This window comes from Cygnus atratus, chromosome 1 (assembly GCF_013377495.2).
Source record: "Cygnus atratus isolate AKBS03 ecotype Queensland, Australia chromosome 1, CAtr_DNAZoo_HiC_assembly, whole genome shotgun sequence".
NCBI classification, from domain to species: domain Eukaryota; kingdom Metazoa; phylum Chordata; class Aves; order Anseriformes; family Anatidae; genus Cygnus; species Cygnus atratus.
This window is the reverse complement of record NC_066362.1, coordinates 642,705-660,255: the sequence shown is the minus strand read 5'-3', so window position 1 is coordinate 660,255 and position 17,551 is coordinate 642,705. Positions and strand designations below refer to the sequence as shown.

Genomic DNA, 17,551 nt, shown 5'->3' with positions numbered 1-17,551 from the left:
CGCCTGCCTTGTTGTGACATCCACAGAGCGTCCCCAAAAGCAGCCAGGCTCCAGCAGCGCGGCCCCGTGGGGCTGGGGAGGGTCGAGTCCTGGGGCCGCTGCCCCCCGTCCCGGTGGGGCTGTGGGGTCCCACGGCGGTGTCGGTGCCGGGGGGGCTGCTCGCCGCCCCCTCCCCGTCGGCGCTCAGGCGGGGAGCGGCTCGTAGGTCTCCATGTGGCGGCGCACACTCTCGGCGATCTTGGCGTCGCTCTTGCCGCGGCCGTAGTAGTCCAGGAAGAGCCCGTCGGGGCCCAGCAGGTAGATGATGACCGTGTGGTCCACGATGTAGTCGCCGTCCTCGTCCTTGGGGCCGGCGCTGGAGTAGACGCGGTAGGCGCTGCCCGCCGCCCGCACCTGCTCGGGGCTGCCCGTCAGCCCCAGCAGCCGGGGGTGGAAGTCCCGCACGTAGCGCGCCACGGCCGCCACGTCGTCGCGCTCGGGGTCCACGGTGATGAAGAGCGGCTGCACGCGGGGCAGGGCCGCCTCGCGGTCCAGCAGCTCCACCGCCCGGCTCAGCTTCTCCAGCTCGTCGGGGCAGACGTCGGGGCAGTGCGTGAAGCCGAAGTAGAGCAGCACCCACTGCCCGCGGAAGTCGGCCTTGCGCCGCGGCCGCCCGGTGTGGTCCACCAGCTCGAAGTCGCCCTGGCCCAGCGCCAGCGCCCGCAGCTCCCGCGCCCGCCGCTGCCGCCGCTCCCGCTCCCGCCGCGCCCGCAGGTGCAGCCAGCCGCCCGCCGCCGCGCCGCCCGCCGCCGCCACCACCGCCACGCGCTGCCACAGCGGCAGCGGGGCTGAGCCCCCCCCCCCCGACGACGACGACCCCCGGGGCCCGGACAGCCCGCGGGAGGGGGCGGGGGGCGCGGGGGGGGGCCGGGGCTGGAGCAGGGTCCGGCAGCACCGCAGGCAGCGCGCGGGGAGCAGGGCCTGGGCCATGGCGGGGCTGGGGGGGGCGGGGGGTGAGGGGGGGGCCGTGGTGCCCCCTGACCCCCCCCCAGTGCGTCTTGATCCCCCCCGGTGCCCTCTGACCCCCGGTGCCCCCTGAACCCCCAAATGCCCCCTGACCCCCCCGGTGCCCCCTGACCTCCCCGGTGCCCTCTGACCCCCGGTGCCCCCTGACCCCCCCTCCCGACCCCCCCGCTGCCCCCTGACCCCCAGTGCCCCCTGAACCCCCCCGGTGCTCTCTGACCCCCTCAGCGCCCTTTTACCCCCGCTGCCCCCTGACCCCCCGCTGCCCCCCGGCCCCGCCCTGCTCCCGCACCCTTTGCCCCCTCCCGCCCCGCGGTACCGTTTCCCCCCCCCCTTGCCCGCCGCCCACCTCCTCCCGCCGCAGCACACCGGAAGCGCCCCGCGGGAGGGGCGGGGCGGTCGCGCGCGCACGCGCAGTGCCCGCCGCCGGGGGACAGCAGCAGAGCGCCAGGGGGCGCCGCCGCGCGCGGCTGGGGGGGGGGGGGCACCCACGTGACCCCGCACGGCCCCACGTGACCGCGGCGCTCCCCTCGGGGGGCGGCCCGGCTCGGCCCCGTGTCACCTCACGCCCGCTACACCCGGTGTCACATCCAGTCTCACACCCCGTGTCACACCCGGTGTCACACCCGTCACAGCCCGTGTCACACTGCCCTGTCACACCATTGCACACCCGGTGTCACACCCGGAGTCACACCCGGAGTCACACCCGGAGTCACACCGCCCCGTCACACCGTTGCACACCCGGTGTCACACCCCTCACACCCGGTGTCACACCCCTCACACCCTTCACGCCCAGTGTCACACCCCGTGTCACGCCTGCCACACCCGGTGTCACACCCGTCACAGCCCGTGTCACACCGCCCCGTCACACCATTGCACACCCGGTGTCACACCCGGTGTCACACCCGGAGTCACACCGTTGCACACCCGGTGTCACACCCCTCACACCCGGTGTCACACCCCTCACACCCTTCACGCCCAGCGTCACACCCCGTGTCACACCCCGTGTCACACCTGTCACACCCGGTGTCACACCCATCACAGCCCGTGTCACACCGCCCCGTCACACCACTGCACACCCGGTGGCACACCCGGTGTCACACTGCCCCGTCACACCGTTGCACACCCGGTGGCACACCCGGAGTCACACCCGGAGTCACGCCGCCCTGTCACACGGCTGCGCCCCCCCCCACCCCGTGCTGACAGAGGGCGCCAGCAGACCCTCACCACGCAGAGAGAGGGCGCTGACAGCGTCAGCTCGTGGATGCCGATTAGCGTCCGCGCTAACTGCCGTGCACTGTGCTAATTAACTAATTAACTAAAGCGCCAAGCCTCGGGCCCCTCACCGAGGCCAGTCCCTGATAACGGTGCGAGCCTGTCCCCAGGAACTGGGAGGAACTGGTCCTGAGGGTGGGCGAGAGCCGCGAGCAGCGGGCAGCCGGCGGGGACGAGTAAGAGCCACCAGCCTTCGTCCCCTCTGAGGCCAGGAGTGGAAGAGCGGGGGCTCGCTTAATCGCGTTAGTGATCGCTAAATCAAACATTCGTTATTACTGAAGCCAGGAATGGAAGAATGGGGGGGGGTTGCTTAATTGCCGTAATAATTTCTAAATAAAATAATCATTATTATTGAATCCGGGGATGGAAGAACGGGGGCTCGCTAAATCGCATTAAAATAGATGTTGCTGAGTGTCTTTGCTTACTGCTGTGCAAATTAACCGAAACGAGGAGTCTGAGGGCCCCTCACAAAGGATGTTCCCTGACAAAAATGGGGAACCTGTCCCAAAAGCCAGCTGAGACCGACCCTGTGGGTTGGACGAGAGCCAAGGAGCAGCTGAGCCTGCACACAGGCAGGGGGTCAGCTGGTGGTGATGAAGAGGAGTTACCAGCCTTCATCCCCACGGCCCCCGGCGACCACCACCGGGAGACACTGCGCAAGGCAGGCGGGAGGAGCTGATGGAAATGACTCCCTGAATTAATTTTAATACGAAGCGGGGACCGGTTATGTGTATGTACAGGCGCATTGGGAAACTTCATGCGCATGCAGCTCTTTGCTGCGTATAGCCACGGCAAGTAGTTGCGTTGGGGCGCACACGACTTTGGTGGGACTGCCCCCGTGCTGCCCAGCGCTGAATAAACACACCTACTTCACAGTCCTACTGATGGTGGAGCCCGCTTTCCTCAAGTCAGCTGCCCGTCGTCATCGTCATCGCCGTCTCCGCGTGCGGTCAGGGCGCGCCGCGGGGCAGCACGGTCTCGGCGACGCGGGGCGCGGCGGTGCCGGTGCCGGTGCCGGTGCCCAGCAGCAGCGCGTCCTGCAGGGCCTGGCGCTGCTCTGCCCTCAGCGCCCCGTCGTGGTGCAGCCGCAGCCAGGGCTCCCCTATGGTCGGGCAGCACGTGGGCACAGGGTGGGGGGCACGGGGATGGGGTATCCACGCCACCACCGTCACCCCCCTGCCGCCGCCCCCTTACCTTCCCGCAGGTGCTGCCCCACGGCCACCAGCACCTCGGCGCCCACGCGGGGGTTGATGGCTTCCCCGACGCGCGTCCGGCCGGCCCCCAGCTCGTGCAGCACGTGGGCCAGCGGCAGCGCCTCGATCCGCCGCACCGTGCCTGGGCCAGCAGCAGCGTCACCGCCGGCACCGGGCACCGGGGTGGCAGGGAGCAGCGGGGGGGCACTGGGGCGTGGGGGTGGTGGGGAGAAGCAGGGGGGCACTGGGATGCTGAGCAGTGGGGGGTCACCGGGCCCAGGGGTGGCGGGGAGCATCAGGGGTGCACTGGGACGTGGGGGTGCTGAGCATCCGGGGGGCACCGGGCCTGGGGGTGGTGGGGAGCAGCGGGGGGACATCGGGACGTGGGGTGCTGAGCAGCGGGGGGGAACCAGCACATGGGGATCTGGGGCTTGGCAGGGGGCTGAGCACCCCTTGGTGCCCACAGGGGTGGTGTTGGGGGTCTGGGGCTCAGGGCATGGGCAGGGGGCACGGGGCTGCGGGTGGGGATGCAGGGTGCCGGCAGGGACCCCCGGCCCCCCCCTCACCTTCGCGGGGCGCCAGCAGCTCCTCACGGGTGCCCGCCTGCCCCAGGACCTGGCGGCGCTGCTGGGGGGTCCCCGCGCAGAGCAGGCGGGCGGTGTCGGGGGGCACTCCCTGCGCCCCCAGCATGGCCTCGAAGGTGCGCAGGGCCGAGCCGTCGTCCAGCGCCTGCGCCAGCCGCTCCTGGCCCTGCTCCGCCGTCGGGGCCATCCCGCACTGCCACAGCAGCAGCCCGCCTGCGGGACATGGCACGGCGCTGGGACCCCTGTGCTCCCCCCACCCAGGGTGCAGGGAAGGGCTGGGGGCCAGGAGCAGCCCCCCAGCAATGAGTGGGGGGAGCCTGGGGGCTGGGGGCAGCGGGTAGGGGGCTACAAGGGGCAGGGGACAGGGGTGGGGGTGTGGGGAGGACAGGGACCGGGAGCAGCAGCCTGGGGAGGAGGGTGAGAGCTCGAGGCACAGGGCAAGGGGTGGGGAGAGGGCTGGGGGCGCAGGACCGGGGGGGACACGGGATGGGGCAGGGAGCCCGGGCTGCGCGTGGGGCGCAGGATGGGGGGGGACACGGGGGTCTGTGCACGGGTGCAGAGCTGGGGCAGGGGGCTCGTGCGTGGCCTTGGGCAGTGCCCACCCCGTCCCCGTCCCCGTCCTGACCCAGCACCGTCACCAGCTCCCGCAGGTCAGCGGGGCCGCCTCCCTCCAGGCACTGCAGCGCCTCCAGCACCTCCAGCGAGTTGCCCACGCAGCGCCCCAGGGGCTGGTCCATGCTGCTCAGCACGGCCGCCGTGCGGATGCCCAGCTCCTCGCCCACCGCCACCTGTGCGGGGGCACCGGGTGTCGTGGCGGGGCAGGATGCGGCCCCGGCACCCACCGGGCCTGGGGCGCCGGCCCCAGCGCTGTCCCCATGGGGATCCCGTGGGGGGGCCGCGGGCTCACCAGGCTCTGGGCCAGCTCCCGCGCGCTCTCCAGCGTCGGGTACAGCGCCGCGCTCCCGAACTTGACGTCCAGCACCAGCGCCGAGATCTGCTCCGCCGCCTTCTTGCTCAGGATGGAGGCTGGGGACGGGGCAGCCTTGTGGGTCACAGCAGCCCTGGCCCCACAGACCCAGCCCTACACCCACTCCTGGGGCCCTGCTTGGACGGGGTGGGGGTGGGGGGGGGAGTCCTGTCCCAATGCCCCCGCACGCCCCAGCCCCCCGGTACCTGTGATGAGGGGGAGGCTGTCGACGGTGGCAGTGACGTCCCGCAGGCTGTACAGCACCCGGTCAGCCGGCACCAGCTCCTTGCTCTGCCCCACGATGCAGCAGCCCACCTGCTCCAGGATGCTCTGCATCTGTGGGGCCGGGGACATCGGTGTCCTGCATCCCGCATCCCACCCGCATCCTCCTCCTCATCCCCATCCCACGTCCCACCTGGGTCCCATCAGCTCCCCATATCCCATCCACATCCCGTGTCTGTCTCATCAGCATCCCACACCTCGTCTGCATCCCGCAGTCCTTCAGCATCCCGCATCCCATTGGTGTCTCACATCCATCAGCATCCCACATCCCATCCGTATCCTGCATCCCGTTGGCATCTTGCTTCCCATCCACATTCCATCAACATCCTGCATCCCACTGGCATCCCACACCCTATTGGCATCCCACAACCCATCAGCACATCCCGCATCCCATCAGTGTCCCATGTCCCGCTCCATGCCATCCCGGCCCTGTGCCCCCTCCCCGCTCCCCCCTGCGCTGCCGCTGTTTCCCGTTGTCCCCTTACGGGCCACCCCCGGTGCAGTGTGCGTGGACCAGCGGGGTCTGTGAGTGCCGGGGTGACCCCAGTGCACCACCCCCCTGTCACGGCGGGGGTTAGGGGCAGCTGCCCCCACGGGCAGAGCCTTGGCTCCAGCCAAACGGGAATGGAGCGGCCCCGTGCCAGTGGGACGGGCAGGGGGCGTGTGGCCACTTGTCCCCATCCCCATCCCCGTCCCTGTCCCTGACCCTGTCCCTGTCCCCATTCCCTGTCCCCATTCCCGTCCCCATCCCCGTCCCCATCCCCATCCCTGTCTCCATCCCCATCCCATCCCCGTCCCCATCCCTGTCCCTGTCCCATGTCCCCACCCCGTGTCCCCCCCGCACCTGCTCAGGGCTCTGGGAGACGCAGAAGCCGGGGATGGCCTCCAGCTTGTCCAGCGTGCCCCCGGTGTGCCCCAGCCCGCGGCCGCTGATCATGGGCACCTGTGGGCGCAGGCGGGTGGGCGCAGGTGGCGGCGCGGGGACCCTGCGGTGCCGCTCCGTCCCCGTCCCCGTCCCCATCCCCGTCCCCGTCCCCGTCCCCGCTCACCTTGCAGCCGCACGCAGCCAGGGCAGGGGCCAGGGCCAGGCTGACCTTGTCCCCGACGCCGCCCGTCGAGTGCTTGTCCACCAGCCGCCCCCGCCAGCCCGGCGGCCAGGCCAGCAGCCGGCCCGAGGCCGCCATGGCGCGTGTCAGCGCCAGCGTCTCCTGCGCGTCCATGCCCCGCAGCCAGATGGCCATCAGCATGGCGCCTGGGGGGCGGGGTGGGGAGCCCAGTGACCCCCGCCTGGGAGCCCCCAGTGCCCCCAGTGCCCCCCATCTGGGACCCCCCAGTGCCCCCCAGTGCCCCCAGCCACGTCCCCCCCCTGTGTCCTACTCCCTTTTGCTGCCTCCCCGTGCCAGGAGTCCCCCTGCCCCCCCATCCCTCTCACATCCCCTCAGCGTGTCCCCAGCCTTTGTCCCCCCAGCCCTGCCACGTCCCAGCTGCCTTTGGCTGTGTCCCTGTGCCAGGTTCCCTGGCTGTGTCCTCCCCAGGGATGTCCCCGGGTGTGTCCCCCATGCCCTATTCCCCACCATGTCCCCGTGCCATGTCCCGTACCGTGCCCCAGCTGCTCCCATGCCTCACCTGCCCCCTGCCTAGTGACATCCCCCCGCCACCAGCCCCCTCCTGCCTTCCCCTTGTCCTGTTCCAGGTCCCCCCAGTGCACTCCCGTGCTGTGTCCCCCCCTGGCCCCGCCGTGCCCCCACCGATCTGGCCCTGCTCCGCAGAGCCCTCGGTCACGCCGCGCACGAAGCTCTGGATCTCCTCGTCCCGCAGCCGCTCGCCGTCCCGCTTCCTGCGGATGAGGGCCGGGAGAGAGACCTGGGCGTCCATCGCTGCTCCCCTGCCGCTGTCACCGCTTCCGTGCCACCGGCACCGCTGCGCCGCCTGCCCAGTCTGGCCCCGTGCCCGCGTCACGGAGGCGCCTTGGGCACCGGACTCTGCCCCCAGGGCAGGGAGCGAGGTGGCAGGGCTGGGGCTGGGGCTGGGTGCCCTTGTCCCTTCCTGGCTGCCCCCGGTGTCTCGGTTCCCGACAGTGACGTGGGGCAGGTGCAGGGCTCTGCGTGTCTCCGCCTGCCTTGGCACTGCGTGCGGCTCAGCACCCTCCACACCCATGGCACCCGGGGTGGGTGCGGCACCCACAGGTCCCACGGTGCCCACAGCACCCCACGGTAGGTGCAGCACCCAAGGCGCCCTCAGCACCCCTGGCACCCCGGTCCTGCAGTGCCTTGCTGATGAGCGTCCCCTCCCTGTCCCCACAGGGCCGTGGTGACAGTGGCACGGCCACTGCGGTGGCGCAGGGCACAGCAGGCAGCGGAATGGCCCTGACCCGATCGCTCCCAGCCCCACCCGTGCCTGTGGTGCCAGCACCCATGGGGCTGTGGCAAGAGTGGCTGCAGAGTCACCGGGCTCAGCAGGAGACATGGGGTGGCAGGGGGGCACCTGTGGGGATGGGAGGACAAGGGGTAAAGGGATGTGAGGGACATGGGGGCTTGGGGAGCATGAGGGGACACAGGGAGATAGGGAATGCATGGGGACACAGGGATGGGATGGGATGGGATGGGATGGGATGGGATGGGATGGAGATGGAGATGAGATAGGACAAGATAGGGAGGGAACAGGATGGGATGGAGTAGCCAGGCTGGGGCAGCCCTGGGCATGGTGGGGCTGGTGACCCCCACCTCCCGTTGCTCCCCAACCCACCCCCTTGTTCCCCAGCTCTCCCAGAGCCCCAGACCAGACGGGGCAGGCGCAGCCCCAGTCCCGGCGACGCGCTGAGACACGAGACGAGTGACTGAGTCTTTCGGCACCGATCTTTTGCCATCAGAGGCCGACCGCCCCCACGACCCCCCTAGTCGGGCACGTCCACGATGAGTGGGGCCAGGTAGTCCGAGTGCCGGATCCCGAACGTCAGCCCCTGCGGCCGGCCCTGGGGGGCGAGGCGGTGGTGAGGGCTGGGGGCTGCCCCCCGTGTCCCCACCGCCGCGCCCTGCGGTGCCGCCACCGCGGCCTCACCGTGCTGGGGTTGTAGGCGCCGGGCCCTGGCTTGACGGTGCTGTCCCCGGGGGGTGGGTTGCGCGCCAGCATGCTGTACTGCGGCGCCCGGCTCTTGTAGACATTGGCGTCCACCACGCGGTAGTTGCAGGGTCCTGGTGTCTGTGGGCAGAGGGGGGTGGTGATGCCTTGCTGCTGCCCCCCCCAGGTGCCCCCCTGGCCCTCTGGCCCCCCCCTCACCTTGCACAGGTCCTCGTAGAAGGCGCCCACATTGCTGCGTCCTGGCATGGAGTAGTTGGGGGCCGAGCTCTTGCTGACGATGCGGGGCCCCAGCATGGGGGGCAGGCGGTACGCGGCGGGGCCTGGGGGTGGTGAGGGGATCAGGGGGTCCTGGGGGGGTCGGGGGATGGCGGGAGGCAGGCTTTGACCCGGGGAGGGGGGGGGGGCAGAGGGGCTCAGCCTGGGGATGGGGGGGCTCAGGCAAGGGATGGAGGGCTCAATTCAGGGATGGGGGTCTCAGCCTAGGGATGGGGGGGCTCAGTCTGGGCATGGCGGGGGCTCAGCCTGGGGATGGGGGCTCAGCTCAGGGGTGGGGGGCTCAATTCAGGTATGAGGGTCTCATAACAGGGTTGGGGGGGCTCAGCCCAGAGACAGGGGCTCAGCCCAGCCTGGGGGGGCCGGGGGGCTCAGCCCACCCCCCGTTTCTCATACCCGGTGTCTGGTCGCTGGTGAACTCCTTGGTGCGGGAGCGCAGGGAGTAGACGGGCGCGGAGGGGAATGCCCATTTCCCTGCCTTCTCCGGTGAGTAGCAGCCTGCAGCGGGGCGAGAGCAGCACGGCCACGTGGGGAGGGGGCTCCTGCCTGCCTCCCCCCACACCATCAGGGCTCCCCACCTGGCCCGGGCGTCCGGAAGGGCTCCAGGTCCCGGGGGCGGCCGTAGATGGAGTACGCTGGGATCCCGTCCTTGCCCTTGGCGGTGGTCCTGGGGGGCAGCATGTACGCGGGCCCCGGGGAGCGGTCGTCCAGCTGCTGCGCCGTGCGGGCGCCGAAGCTGTAGGCGGGCGCGCGGTGCCGGGACGGGTCGTGCAGCCGGTACCCTGCGTGGGATGGGGGGCATGGTGGGCACGGGACCCCTCATCCCCCCATGGCACCAGAACAACCCTCCCACACCCTCCCACCCCCCCACTCACCGACATTGGTGGGGAGCCCGTACTTGGGCCCGGGGCTGCTGTAGAGGGCGGCGATGGGGCCGCGGGGGCGGTGGGGTCTCCAGGTGCCCACCCAGGCGCTGGTCGACATGGCGGGCACACGGCTCTGCCCGGCCCTGCACGGAGTAAGCGCGGCCCGTCAGCGAGTGCCCACCTCGGGGGGCTCACTGAGGGATGTGTCCCCCCCTCCCCACCCCCCCCCTCCCCTCCTCTCCCCTCCCCTCCCCTCCCCTCCCCTCCCCTCCCTGCCACCCAGCCCCCAGCAGGGTCCCAGTCCCCAGGAGCGGTGCCCCCCGTCTGGGTGCTGTGCGGTGTCCCAGTCCCCGTCCCCATCCGCGTCCCCCTGCAGCAGGGCCGGGGCCGGGCTCACCCCGCGGAGGTCCTGGGGCACAGACGAGCAGCCGGGGTGTCACAATGGCCCCCGTGGGTGGGGGGCTCTGGGTTCTACCCCCCCCCCCCCCCCACACACACACACTCCGGTACCCGTGGGGCTGAGCAGAGGCCGTGCCCTGGCTCCTGGGGCAAAGGACCCCGGGATTGCCCCCGGGATCGCCCCCAAGTGCTGGGGGAGCCCCAGCAGCCCAGGACTGAATCAGGAGGAGCGGGACCCAGCTCCCACTGGATGTAGCCCCAGCACCCCCAGATGCAGCCCCCAGCACCCCCTGGATATAGCCCCAGCACCCCGTGGATGTAGGCCCAGGACCCCCTGGATTCAGCCCCAGCACCCCCTGGATTCAGCCCCCAGCACCCCCAGGATGCAACCCCAGCACCCCCTGGATGTAGCTCCCAGAACTTCCAAGATGAATCCCCCAGCACCCCATGGATTCAGCCCCAGCACCCCCTGGATGTAGCCCCCAGCATCCCCTGGATGCAGCCCCAGGACCTCTGGATGCAGACCCAGCACCCCCCAGATGCAGCCTCAGCACCCCCAGAATGAAACCCCTGCACCCCACGGATGCAGCCCCAGCATTTAGGGTCGGAGCCCCCCCAGACCAAGCAGGGGTCGCCCCTTACCGTCTCTGCCCGGGTTTGGGAGCTGTGGGCCCGTCCCCTGCCCGTTACTACGGCACCCGGGACAACAAACGGCGCCTGCAGCCCTGCGCAGGGCTGGGACCTGCGGCTACGGCCACCCGGCTCCCTTGTGTCCTGGGGGGCTGCAGGCAGGGGGCTGCCCCACTGCGGGGCCAGGCTGCGCCCGGGGTCACAGGCGCGGGGGGGCTGCGGGGTCAGGGAGAGGTCACAGGGGTTCCTCGTGGCCATGGGGTCCCTCTGGGACTGCAGGAGCCCCACTGGGGGCTTGCGGGTCTCTGAGGCCAAGGGGTCTCATGGGGTCCATGGGGGTGGGCAGTGCACTGCAGGGCTGCCCAGAGACTCCCTGTGCTGTCCCCGTCCCCATCCCCACCCCATCCCTGTCCCCATCCCATCCCACTTCATCCCGTCTCATCTGGGACCAGGCTGAGCTCAGCGCCTTTATTGGGGGCAGGAGGCTGTGCCCGGGTGGGCAGGGGCAGGCGGGGCAGGCGGGGCAGGCACCGCAGGTGCTGCGGGCACTGCAGGCAACACGGGTGCTGCGGGCACTGCGGGCACCGCGGGTGCTGCGGGCAGTGCAGTCACTGTGTCGCTCTAGGAGAGGGACTTGCAGATGAAGGGTTTTCTGTCGCTGCAGGCTTCTGCTTCCCACGTGGTGAAATCTGGAAGGGAAAGGCGCCGTGACCCCCCAGCACAGCCCACCCCGCCGGCAGCCAGCACCGGGCCCCGGCACGCGCAGGGCCAGGTCCTGCGGTCGCCAGCCCAGGGCACCGAGCGTGTGTGGGCACGTGCGTGTGTGTGTGCACATATCTGGGTGTGTGTGCACACATCTGGGGGTGTGTGCATGTGTGCAAATGATGAGCACCTGTGCATGCAGTGTGTATGTGCGCTTGTGTGCATATGTGCACACGTAGTGGGCAGGCGTGCACAGTGGGGCTGTGAGCACATGTATTCATGTTGGCAGCATGCACGTGTGTTCACAGAGCGCGCCCATGTGTGTGCACGTGTCTGTGTGTGCATGCACAAGCCACCCAAGGACCGCCCCAGCCATGGCCACGAGGCTGCGGGGCTCGGTCAGTGCCGCGCACGGTGGCGGTGTTGCTGGTGGCGGTGCCGCCGGTGGCGGTGCCCCGGTGCCGGGCTCACCCGTGGAGTCTTGCAGCGCGGCGCAGGCTCTCCGCCTGCTGAGGGCCGCCCGGTGCCAGGAGTTGTACGCCACCGCCGTGCCGTCCGACCACTGCCAGCTGCGGCTCTGCGGGGGGACAGGGCAGTGCTGGGACCCCCGGGGAGTCCACGCACCCCCAGCCTGGAAACGTCCCGGGGCTGCCTCAGAGAGGGGGGTCCGGGGCCCTTCCCCGGGGCTTTGCTCACCCGCGGAGGCCGGTGGAGGCCGATCCAGACCTCCTCATCCAGCTCCTCCTCGCTGGCGTCGCTGGAGCGGGAGGAGAAGAGCAGGTCCACCACGGCCTGCAGCTCCTCCTCGCTGTGCACCGAGGCCAGGTGGGTCCCGGAGCCAAAGCGCCGGCAGAAGGCCTGCAGCAGGGAGGGCAGCGTGACCCCGGGCCCAACCTCCCCAGGAGGAGGGCGGTGGGAGCAGTGCCGGGGGTGTGGGGATGTGGGGACGCGTGGTGCCTGGCACCCCTGTGTGCTCTGCCTTGGCGCAGAGCAGCAGTGCCACAGTGGTGGCAGCCGGTCCGGCGAGGGAAGGGAGCCCTTGGAGAGGGTCCCCGTCCTGGGGTGGCCCCAGGACGCTGTGACACGACCCCCCCAGGGCCGCAGAGCCCAGCTGCCGCCCGCATCGCGCCCTGCAGCCACTTACCTCGGCCCTGCTCCAGCTCAGCTCCCAGGGGAAGAAGCCGAGGCAGCCCCCGCTGACGGGCACCCAGCCTGGGGTGCAGTCGGACAGCTCCTGCCCTGCAGAGGGACGGGGTGAGCGAGGGGCAGTGGGGGCACAGCGGGGCATGGCGGGGCGTGGGGGGGCGTGGGGCACTCACCCCACAGCGCAGGGACCAGCAGCAGGCAGCCCAGCAGCCAGAGCCCCGGCGTCCACATCGGTGCCATGTCGCTTCCCTGGGAGGACACCTGGGACGGGGCCCGCTCAGCACCCTGCTCCTGGGGGCTGCCTCGGCTGAGCCCCCCACCCCTATTGACCCAGGGGCTGGGGGTGGCGGGGCCTCCCCTTGTGCCCAGGTTGGAGCGGGGGGCTCAGGCAGGGGTGCGTGGGGACCCCAGCACCGTGGGTGTGGGCACCATCGAGTGGGGGAGCAGGGAGCATGGGTGCAGGGTGGGGAGCAGGGTGCAGGGGCACGGGGTGCAGGGATGCGTGGTGTGGGGGGGGTGTGGGGTGCAGGTGTTCAGGGTTGCAAGGTGGGGGGACACAGGATGTGAGCTGCAGGGTGCAAGGTGTGGGGTGCAGGGTTACAGGGGCGCAAGGTGCAGAATGTGAGGTGCAAGGTGCAGGGTTGCAAGGGTGCAAGGTGCAAGGGTGCAAGGTGCAAGGATGCTGGAGCGCAGGCTGTGGAGTGCAGGGTGTGAGGATCAGGGCACTTCATTGTGGGTCTGTGGGTGCAGGGGTGTAGGGAACAAGGACACCGGGCAGAGGAATGAAGGTTACAGGTGGTGTGGGGTAGCAGTGCTGGGGCACAGAGGTGCAAGGATGCAACTTACAGGGGTGCGGGGTTACCGGGATGCGGGGTGCAGGGATATAGAGCGCAGGGATGCAAAGTTCAGTGATGCGGGGTGCAGGCTTTCGGTGTGCAGAGCTGTGGGGTGCAGGGATGAAGAGTGCAGGTTTGCAGGGTGGAGGTTTGTGGGGTACAGGGCTGTGACGTGCAGGGCTGTGATGTGCAGGGTTGTGGGGTGCAGCATTGTGGGGTGCAGGTTTGCAGGGCGCAGGGTTGCAGGGCGCAGGGTTGCAGGGTGCAGGGCTGCAGGGTGCAGGGATGCAGGATGCAGGTTTGTGGGGTGCAGGGATGCGGGGTGCAGTCTGCAGGGGACCCCAGACTGCTGTGGGGCCAGGAGCCTGTGGCTGAGCAGAGGAGCGGGAGTGCAGCCTCCCCTTGCCAGCGACACCCCGGGTGCGGTGGGCAGGGGCTGTGGGGGGCTCACCTGTGTCCAGCGGCAGCAGCAGCGCTCGTGTCCAGGCTCCGGGCGGTCGGTGGCAGCCCCGGGGGTTTTTATCCCTGCGAGGGCAGGGAGGGTCTATGGGGAGGCACAACACAAGTGGCCCGAAAATGTCATCCCTTCCCCAAAGCAAACAGGGATCACGCACGGCGGCCTCATCGACGCACTTGGGAGAGGCAGCGGCGTGTGTCCAGCGCTGCCAGCCTTTGATGGGGCGGGCGGGGGGGGCCGGGCCCCCCTCTGCTGTCGTCCTCACCGGGCACGGGGTGGCTGCGCGGGTGCCAAGCCGGAGACAAGGCATGCTGCGTGGCTGCGTGGCCGCGTGGCCGCAGGCCCCACTCGCCCCGGTGCTGCTCGGTGGGGCCGGGGGCATCTCCGGCTCCGTGGCACCGGGTGCAGCCCTGCGCTGATGCTGCCCGCGTTCACGCCCCGCGATCAAACGCCTCTGCCCGTGCCATGGCAGGCGCCAGGCCCTGCGCCAAGCCTGCCGGTGTGCCAGGAAAGCCCCGTGCCCGGAGCCTGCGGGGGGGCTCCAGGATGGGGAAATGGGGAAAAGGGGGGGTCCCGGTGCCAACGGCTGCAGAGGTGCTGTGCGCCCAGGTGGCTCGGGGCAGGGGCAGAGCCCAGCACAGCACTGGTGTCATCCCGGCCACAGCGTGCTCCCAGCAGCCTGGCACTGGGCATGGTGTGGGGTGGTGTGAGGGGGGTTTGGGGGGCTGCAGGCACCGGTTGTGGCTGTGCCAGGCTGACTGCTGGCACCCGGGTACACTGCGCAGTGCCACCCGGCCCCATGGGGCCGCAGGAGGCTCGAGGCTGTGTTTTCTCCCAGGTCCCCCCAGCTCTGCCTTCCGTCCCTGGCCCCTTGGTCCTGCTGCCAGCCGGCGCTGCAGGGCACGGCAGGTCTGGGACAGGTTTGGGGGCCCTGGGCAGAACGAGGACACTACTGAGCTGTAGTTACAATTAAAGCTGTGTTGTTTCGCAGAGCTCTGCAGTGGTTTTGTGTGCACAGGGTTTGTGTTTGGCAGAGCTCGGGGCACCCAGCGGCGCTGCTGAGCACAGCCCCAGGGCGAGGAGCAGGGGCACTGCTCACACTGCCCCCTCCATGGCACCGGTGGCTTGTTTGGCGATTCAGCATGAGGTAAAACAGCGCTGGGGCAGCCAGCAGTCACATTGCTCAGATCATGGACACGATTTCTCAAGTGGGTAACGAATCCGATGGTTGGTGTTGCTCACGCCAACTGCCACCAGATGCCAGACACGGGTGGCTGGCAGAGCTGGCTCCCCGAGCACCTCGGTGCCAACCTCATTCGGCATCGCCACCGCCCAGCACCCCGAGTTACCGCCTGCAGCCTCCCAAAGCACATTCACAGGACACAGCCCTGTCAGGATGCCCAGGGCACAAACTCAGCCTGGGAGGGAAGAGGAGCAGCAGTACCGGCACGCTGCCCTGCCATCGCACCCCAGGGCAGTTCCAAGGTAACTGCAGCAACCGTGCGCAAGCTTGCAGTGGTTCTGAGCTAGAAACATCCTGGACCTGCAATAACGAATCCACAGTTGCAGACAGTGGTGTTTTTGGTAGTCTGGAACTCAGGATGCTTACAGGGAGTGTGATGGTACAATTGCCAAGACCCCGTAACGTCACCGGCCCTGGCTGTACGCGCTGTAGTTTGCAGAGTGGTGGTTGGCTGCGTGCTAATGATAATTAGGAAACAAACAGCCCAGCAGGCACGTCTGGCTGTGCAGATCACCACCTCTCTCAGAGAAGCTCGTTAAGCCAAATGTGCTTCATAAAATTCGATTGCCCTCCCTGTGCGGTGCTCGCCTGCCCGCACGGCAATGACTCGGCTGGCCGCTGGCACGGGGGGGCTCTGGCTCTGTGGCGCTGGTGCCCACGAGAGGCACTGGAACCACAGCACGTCTTGCTCCATCAGCATTTCGACCTAAAAATGTAATATTTCACTTTCTGCACAGCCAGCACCTTGCACCTAACAGGTGCAAAGCGTTTAACCCAGCAGGAAGGCCAGCCAGGCTTCGCCAGCTGGTGCCTGTGACGTTTCCAGCTCTGGGTGCTGGAAGGATCAGCAGGCTGAGGCTGATTCACTCTTACAGTCCAAAACCACTGGGCCTCGGACTGTCCTTCGGCCTCACAAGGAGGGGTTTGTGAGCCAAAAAGTAGCACCTGCCATATTTAAGCTACCAAACCCAAAGGAATCGAACACGGTGCAATCACCACTCCTGGTGACGGGAACCTGCCGGGTGACCCAGGGCCAGTGGCTCCATGGGGCTGGGGGCCCAGACCCCGCAGTGGGCTCAGCTGTGGTACCGGGGTGACCTCAAGGGGAGCAGAAGTTGGTGACACCTGCTCCAAGAGCTGGTGTCTGAGCCCACAGAAGTGCCTGAGTATCTGCACCGGAGGTGTAAAGGCACTTGCTGCCTGCCCAGGGGCACGACCCAGCTGCACCCTGCCCGTGTCACCTGGCAGCCCCCGGCCCCAGGACACTGCCTGGCTGAGGCTGGGGTCACACAGCCTCCCGGACCCCCTGCCCCAGCAGGGCCCCCCAGCCAGTGCCCAGCCCCATGTCCAGGCGGGTTTGGAGACCGCTCAGGAGGAGACCCCCCAGCCACTGGTCCCGGTGCCATGTCCCAGCCCCGTCCTCGTGCAGCTCCCTGCGGGTCCGAGGGCCGTGGGGAAGCCCCCCGGAGCCGCCCCCTCCCCAGGCCGAGCAGCCCCAGCTCCCGCAGCCTCTCCTCGCAGCAGGGGGGCTCCAGGCCCTGCAGCACCCCGGGGGCCCTGCTCTGGGCTCTCTCCTGCAGCCCCATGCCTCTCCTGTACCAGGGTCCCAGCACTGGACGCAGTTCAGAGCCCATGGTGTGGGATGGGAACGCCGCACCCCCTCCTCCACCTAAGGACCCAGGAGCTGGGCCAGGCGGTCCCCAGCGGGAGCAGGACCAAGCGCTGGCACTCAGGGCAAGTGCTGAGGGTCTGGGCTGGAGACCCCGCGGGTGCACGGGGCCCTGGTCCCGATCCCTCAGCCGAGGAGGTCACCGCGTCCTGCTTCGCCTGGCGCCGCCCGTGGTCCCCGCCTGGCACCGCTCGCTGCGGATGTGGTGCGGGCAGCCACAATGCTGCCAGCGGCACTGAGTGTGGCACTGAAACTGGCACTGAAACGCTGGCAGACGTCTCTCGCTGTCCACAGGCTGCAGCTCTAACAGCAGGAAGCGAGACAGCTTTATTTGAAAACAACAGGAACAGCCTAAGTCAGTAATATTCGCTTAGGAAAGTCTCGGTGAAATCTCATAAAACGCATTTTGTACCTTTCCTTGCCTTCTTATCAATGTGCAGACTGCAGGGAAGGGAAGGGTTTTGCATGCTTTGGTTAAAGCTGTTTTCTTTCTGTATCCCTCCAAATCCAACAAAATGAAGGGATGACTCGAGACTAGCCTGCAAACTGGTACATGAGGCTGACCTGTTTTTGGGGAGCCGTGGGCGCGAGGCACCTGGGAGCTGCTCGCCTCCCTGCCCCAGCGGCTCTGCTGCCCCGGCACGAGGGCGGCCCCGAGCCCCATGGGGATGGGGACAGGGACAGGGGCACAGCCGGGGTCAGCCGTGGCTGTCGGGCACGGGGATGTGGCAGGACATGGTAGGACATGGTGGACGTGCTGGCAGCGGTGTGACCTGGAGCACCCGCGGTGCATCCCTGCTTCCCAAGCCCCAGCACTGCCCCTGCCCCCGCCCCCTGCGCTGCTTGCTGTGCAGTCAGAGAGCCGCAATTGCCTCCCGGACACCCCAACTTCGGGTCACCCCCGAGCCTTATCAGTAACCCGGCCGTGAACTGCTCCCAGGCAGCCGCT

The 17,551-nt window shown here is 69.2% G+C and overlaps 4 protein-coding genes across 4 annotated transcripts; all 4 read right to left on the bottom strand.

Moving 5' to 3' along the window:
- Positions 1–3: 3 nt before the first annotated feature.
- Positions 4–969, bottom strand: LOC118259644 (protein SCO2 homolog, mitochondrial). The gene has a single exon (XM_035569321.2). It carries the CDS (start codon positions 967–969, stop codon positions 184–186), a length of 786 nt encoding a protein of 261 aa, XP_035425214.1. The 3' UTR covers positions 4–183.
- Positions 970–3,227: 2,258 nt separating this feature from the next.
- Positions 3,228–7,178, bottom strand: TYMP (thymidine phosphorylase). Its single transcript, XM_035569320.1, has 9 exons — positions 7,052–7,178; positions 6,353–6,555; positions 6,148–6,246; positions 5,228–5,357; positions 4,962–5,080; positions 4,680–4,842; positions 4,037–4,267; positions 3,472–3,612; positions 3,228–3,379 (listed from the first exon to the last, which is right to left on the bottom strand). Exons 1-9 carry the CDS (start codon positions 7,176–7,178, stop codon positions 3,228–3,230), a joined length of 1,365 nt encoding a protein of 454 aa, XP_035425213.1.
- Positions 7,179–8,196: 1,018 nt separating this feature from the next.
- Positions 8,197–9,638, bottom strand: ODF3B (outer dense fiber of sperm tails 3B). The gene is made up of 6 exons (XM_035569310.1): positions 9,530–9,638; positions 9,233–9,436; positions 9,051–9,152; positions 8,580–8,701; positions 8,361–8,501; positions 8,197–8,274 (listed from the first exon to the last, which is right to left on the bottom strand). The coding sequence occupies exons 1-6, from the start codon at positions 9,636–9,638 to the stop codon at positions 8,197–8,199; spliced, it is 756 nt and encodes a 251-aa protein (XP_035425203.1).
- A 1,532-nt stretch (positions 9,639–11,170) lies between these two features.
- On the bottom strand, positions 11,171–12,637 carry LOC118259642 (struthiocalcin-2-like). The gene is made up of 5 exons (XM_035569318.1): positions 12,571–12,637; positions 12,396–12,490; positions 11,948–12,109; positions 11,723–11,828; positions 11,171–11,238 (listed from the first exon to the last, which is right to left on the bottom strand). The coding sequence occupies exons 1-5, from the start codon at positions 12,635–12,637 to the stop codon at positions 11,171–11,173; spliced, it is 498 nt and encodes a 165-aa protein (XP_035425211.1).
- Positions 12,638–17,551: the final 4,914 nt, after the last annotated feature.

What these genes read in the sequence shown, in the direction of transcription:
- LOC118259642 (XM_035569318.1), bottom strand. Translation starts at nt 12,637, where the DNA reads ATGGCACCGATGTGGACGCCGGGGCTCTGGCTGCTGGGCTGCCTGCTG. An exon ending in GCTGGTCCCTGCGCTGTGGG is followed by an intron (nt 12,491 to 12,570) that starts GTGAGTGCCCCA and finishes GTCCCTCTGCAG; the next exon opens with GGCAGGAGCTGTCCGACTGC. An exon ending in GCCTCCACCGGCCTCCGCGG is followed by an intron (nt 11,829 to 11,947) that starts GTGAGCAAAGCC and finishes GTCCCCCCGCAG; the next exon opens with AGCCGCAGCTGGCAGTGGTC.
- TYMP (XM_035569320.1), bottom strand. Translation starts at nt 7,178, where the DNA reads ATGGACGCCCAGGTCTCTCTCCCGGCCCTCATCCGCAGGAAGCGGGAC. An exon ending in GGGAGCTGGCCCAGAGCCTG is followed by an intron (nt 4,843 to 4,961) that starts GTGAGCCCGCGG and finishes GCCCCCGCACAG; the next exon opens with GTGGCGGTGGGCGAGGAGCT. An exon ending in GGGGCAGCACCTGCGGGAAG is followed by an intron (nt 3,380 to 3,471) that starts GTAAGGGGGCGG and finishes GCCCGACCATAG; the next exon opens with GGGAGCCCTGGCTGCGGCTG.
- LOC118259644 (XM_035569321.2), bottom strand. Translation starts at nt 969, where the DNA reads ATGGCCCAGGCCCTGCTCCCCGCGCGCTGCCTGCGGTGCTGCCGGACC.
- ODF3B (XM_035569310.1), bottom strand. Translation starts at nt 9,638, where the DNA reads ATGTCGACCAGCGCCTGGGTGGGCACCTGGAGACCCCACCGCCCCCGC. An exon ending in CGGGCTCCCCACCAATGTCG is followed by an intron (nt 9,437 to 9,529) that starts GTGAGTGGGGGG and finishes CATCCCACGCAG; the next exon opens with GGTACCGGCTGCACGACCCG. An exon ending in TCTACGAGGACCTGTGCAAG is followed by an intron (nt 8,502 to 8,579) that starts GTGAGGGGGGGG and finishes CTCTGCCCACAG; the next exon opens with ACACCAGGACCCTGCAACTA.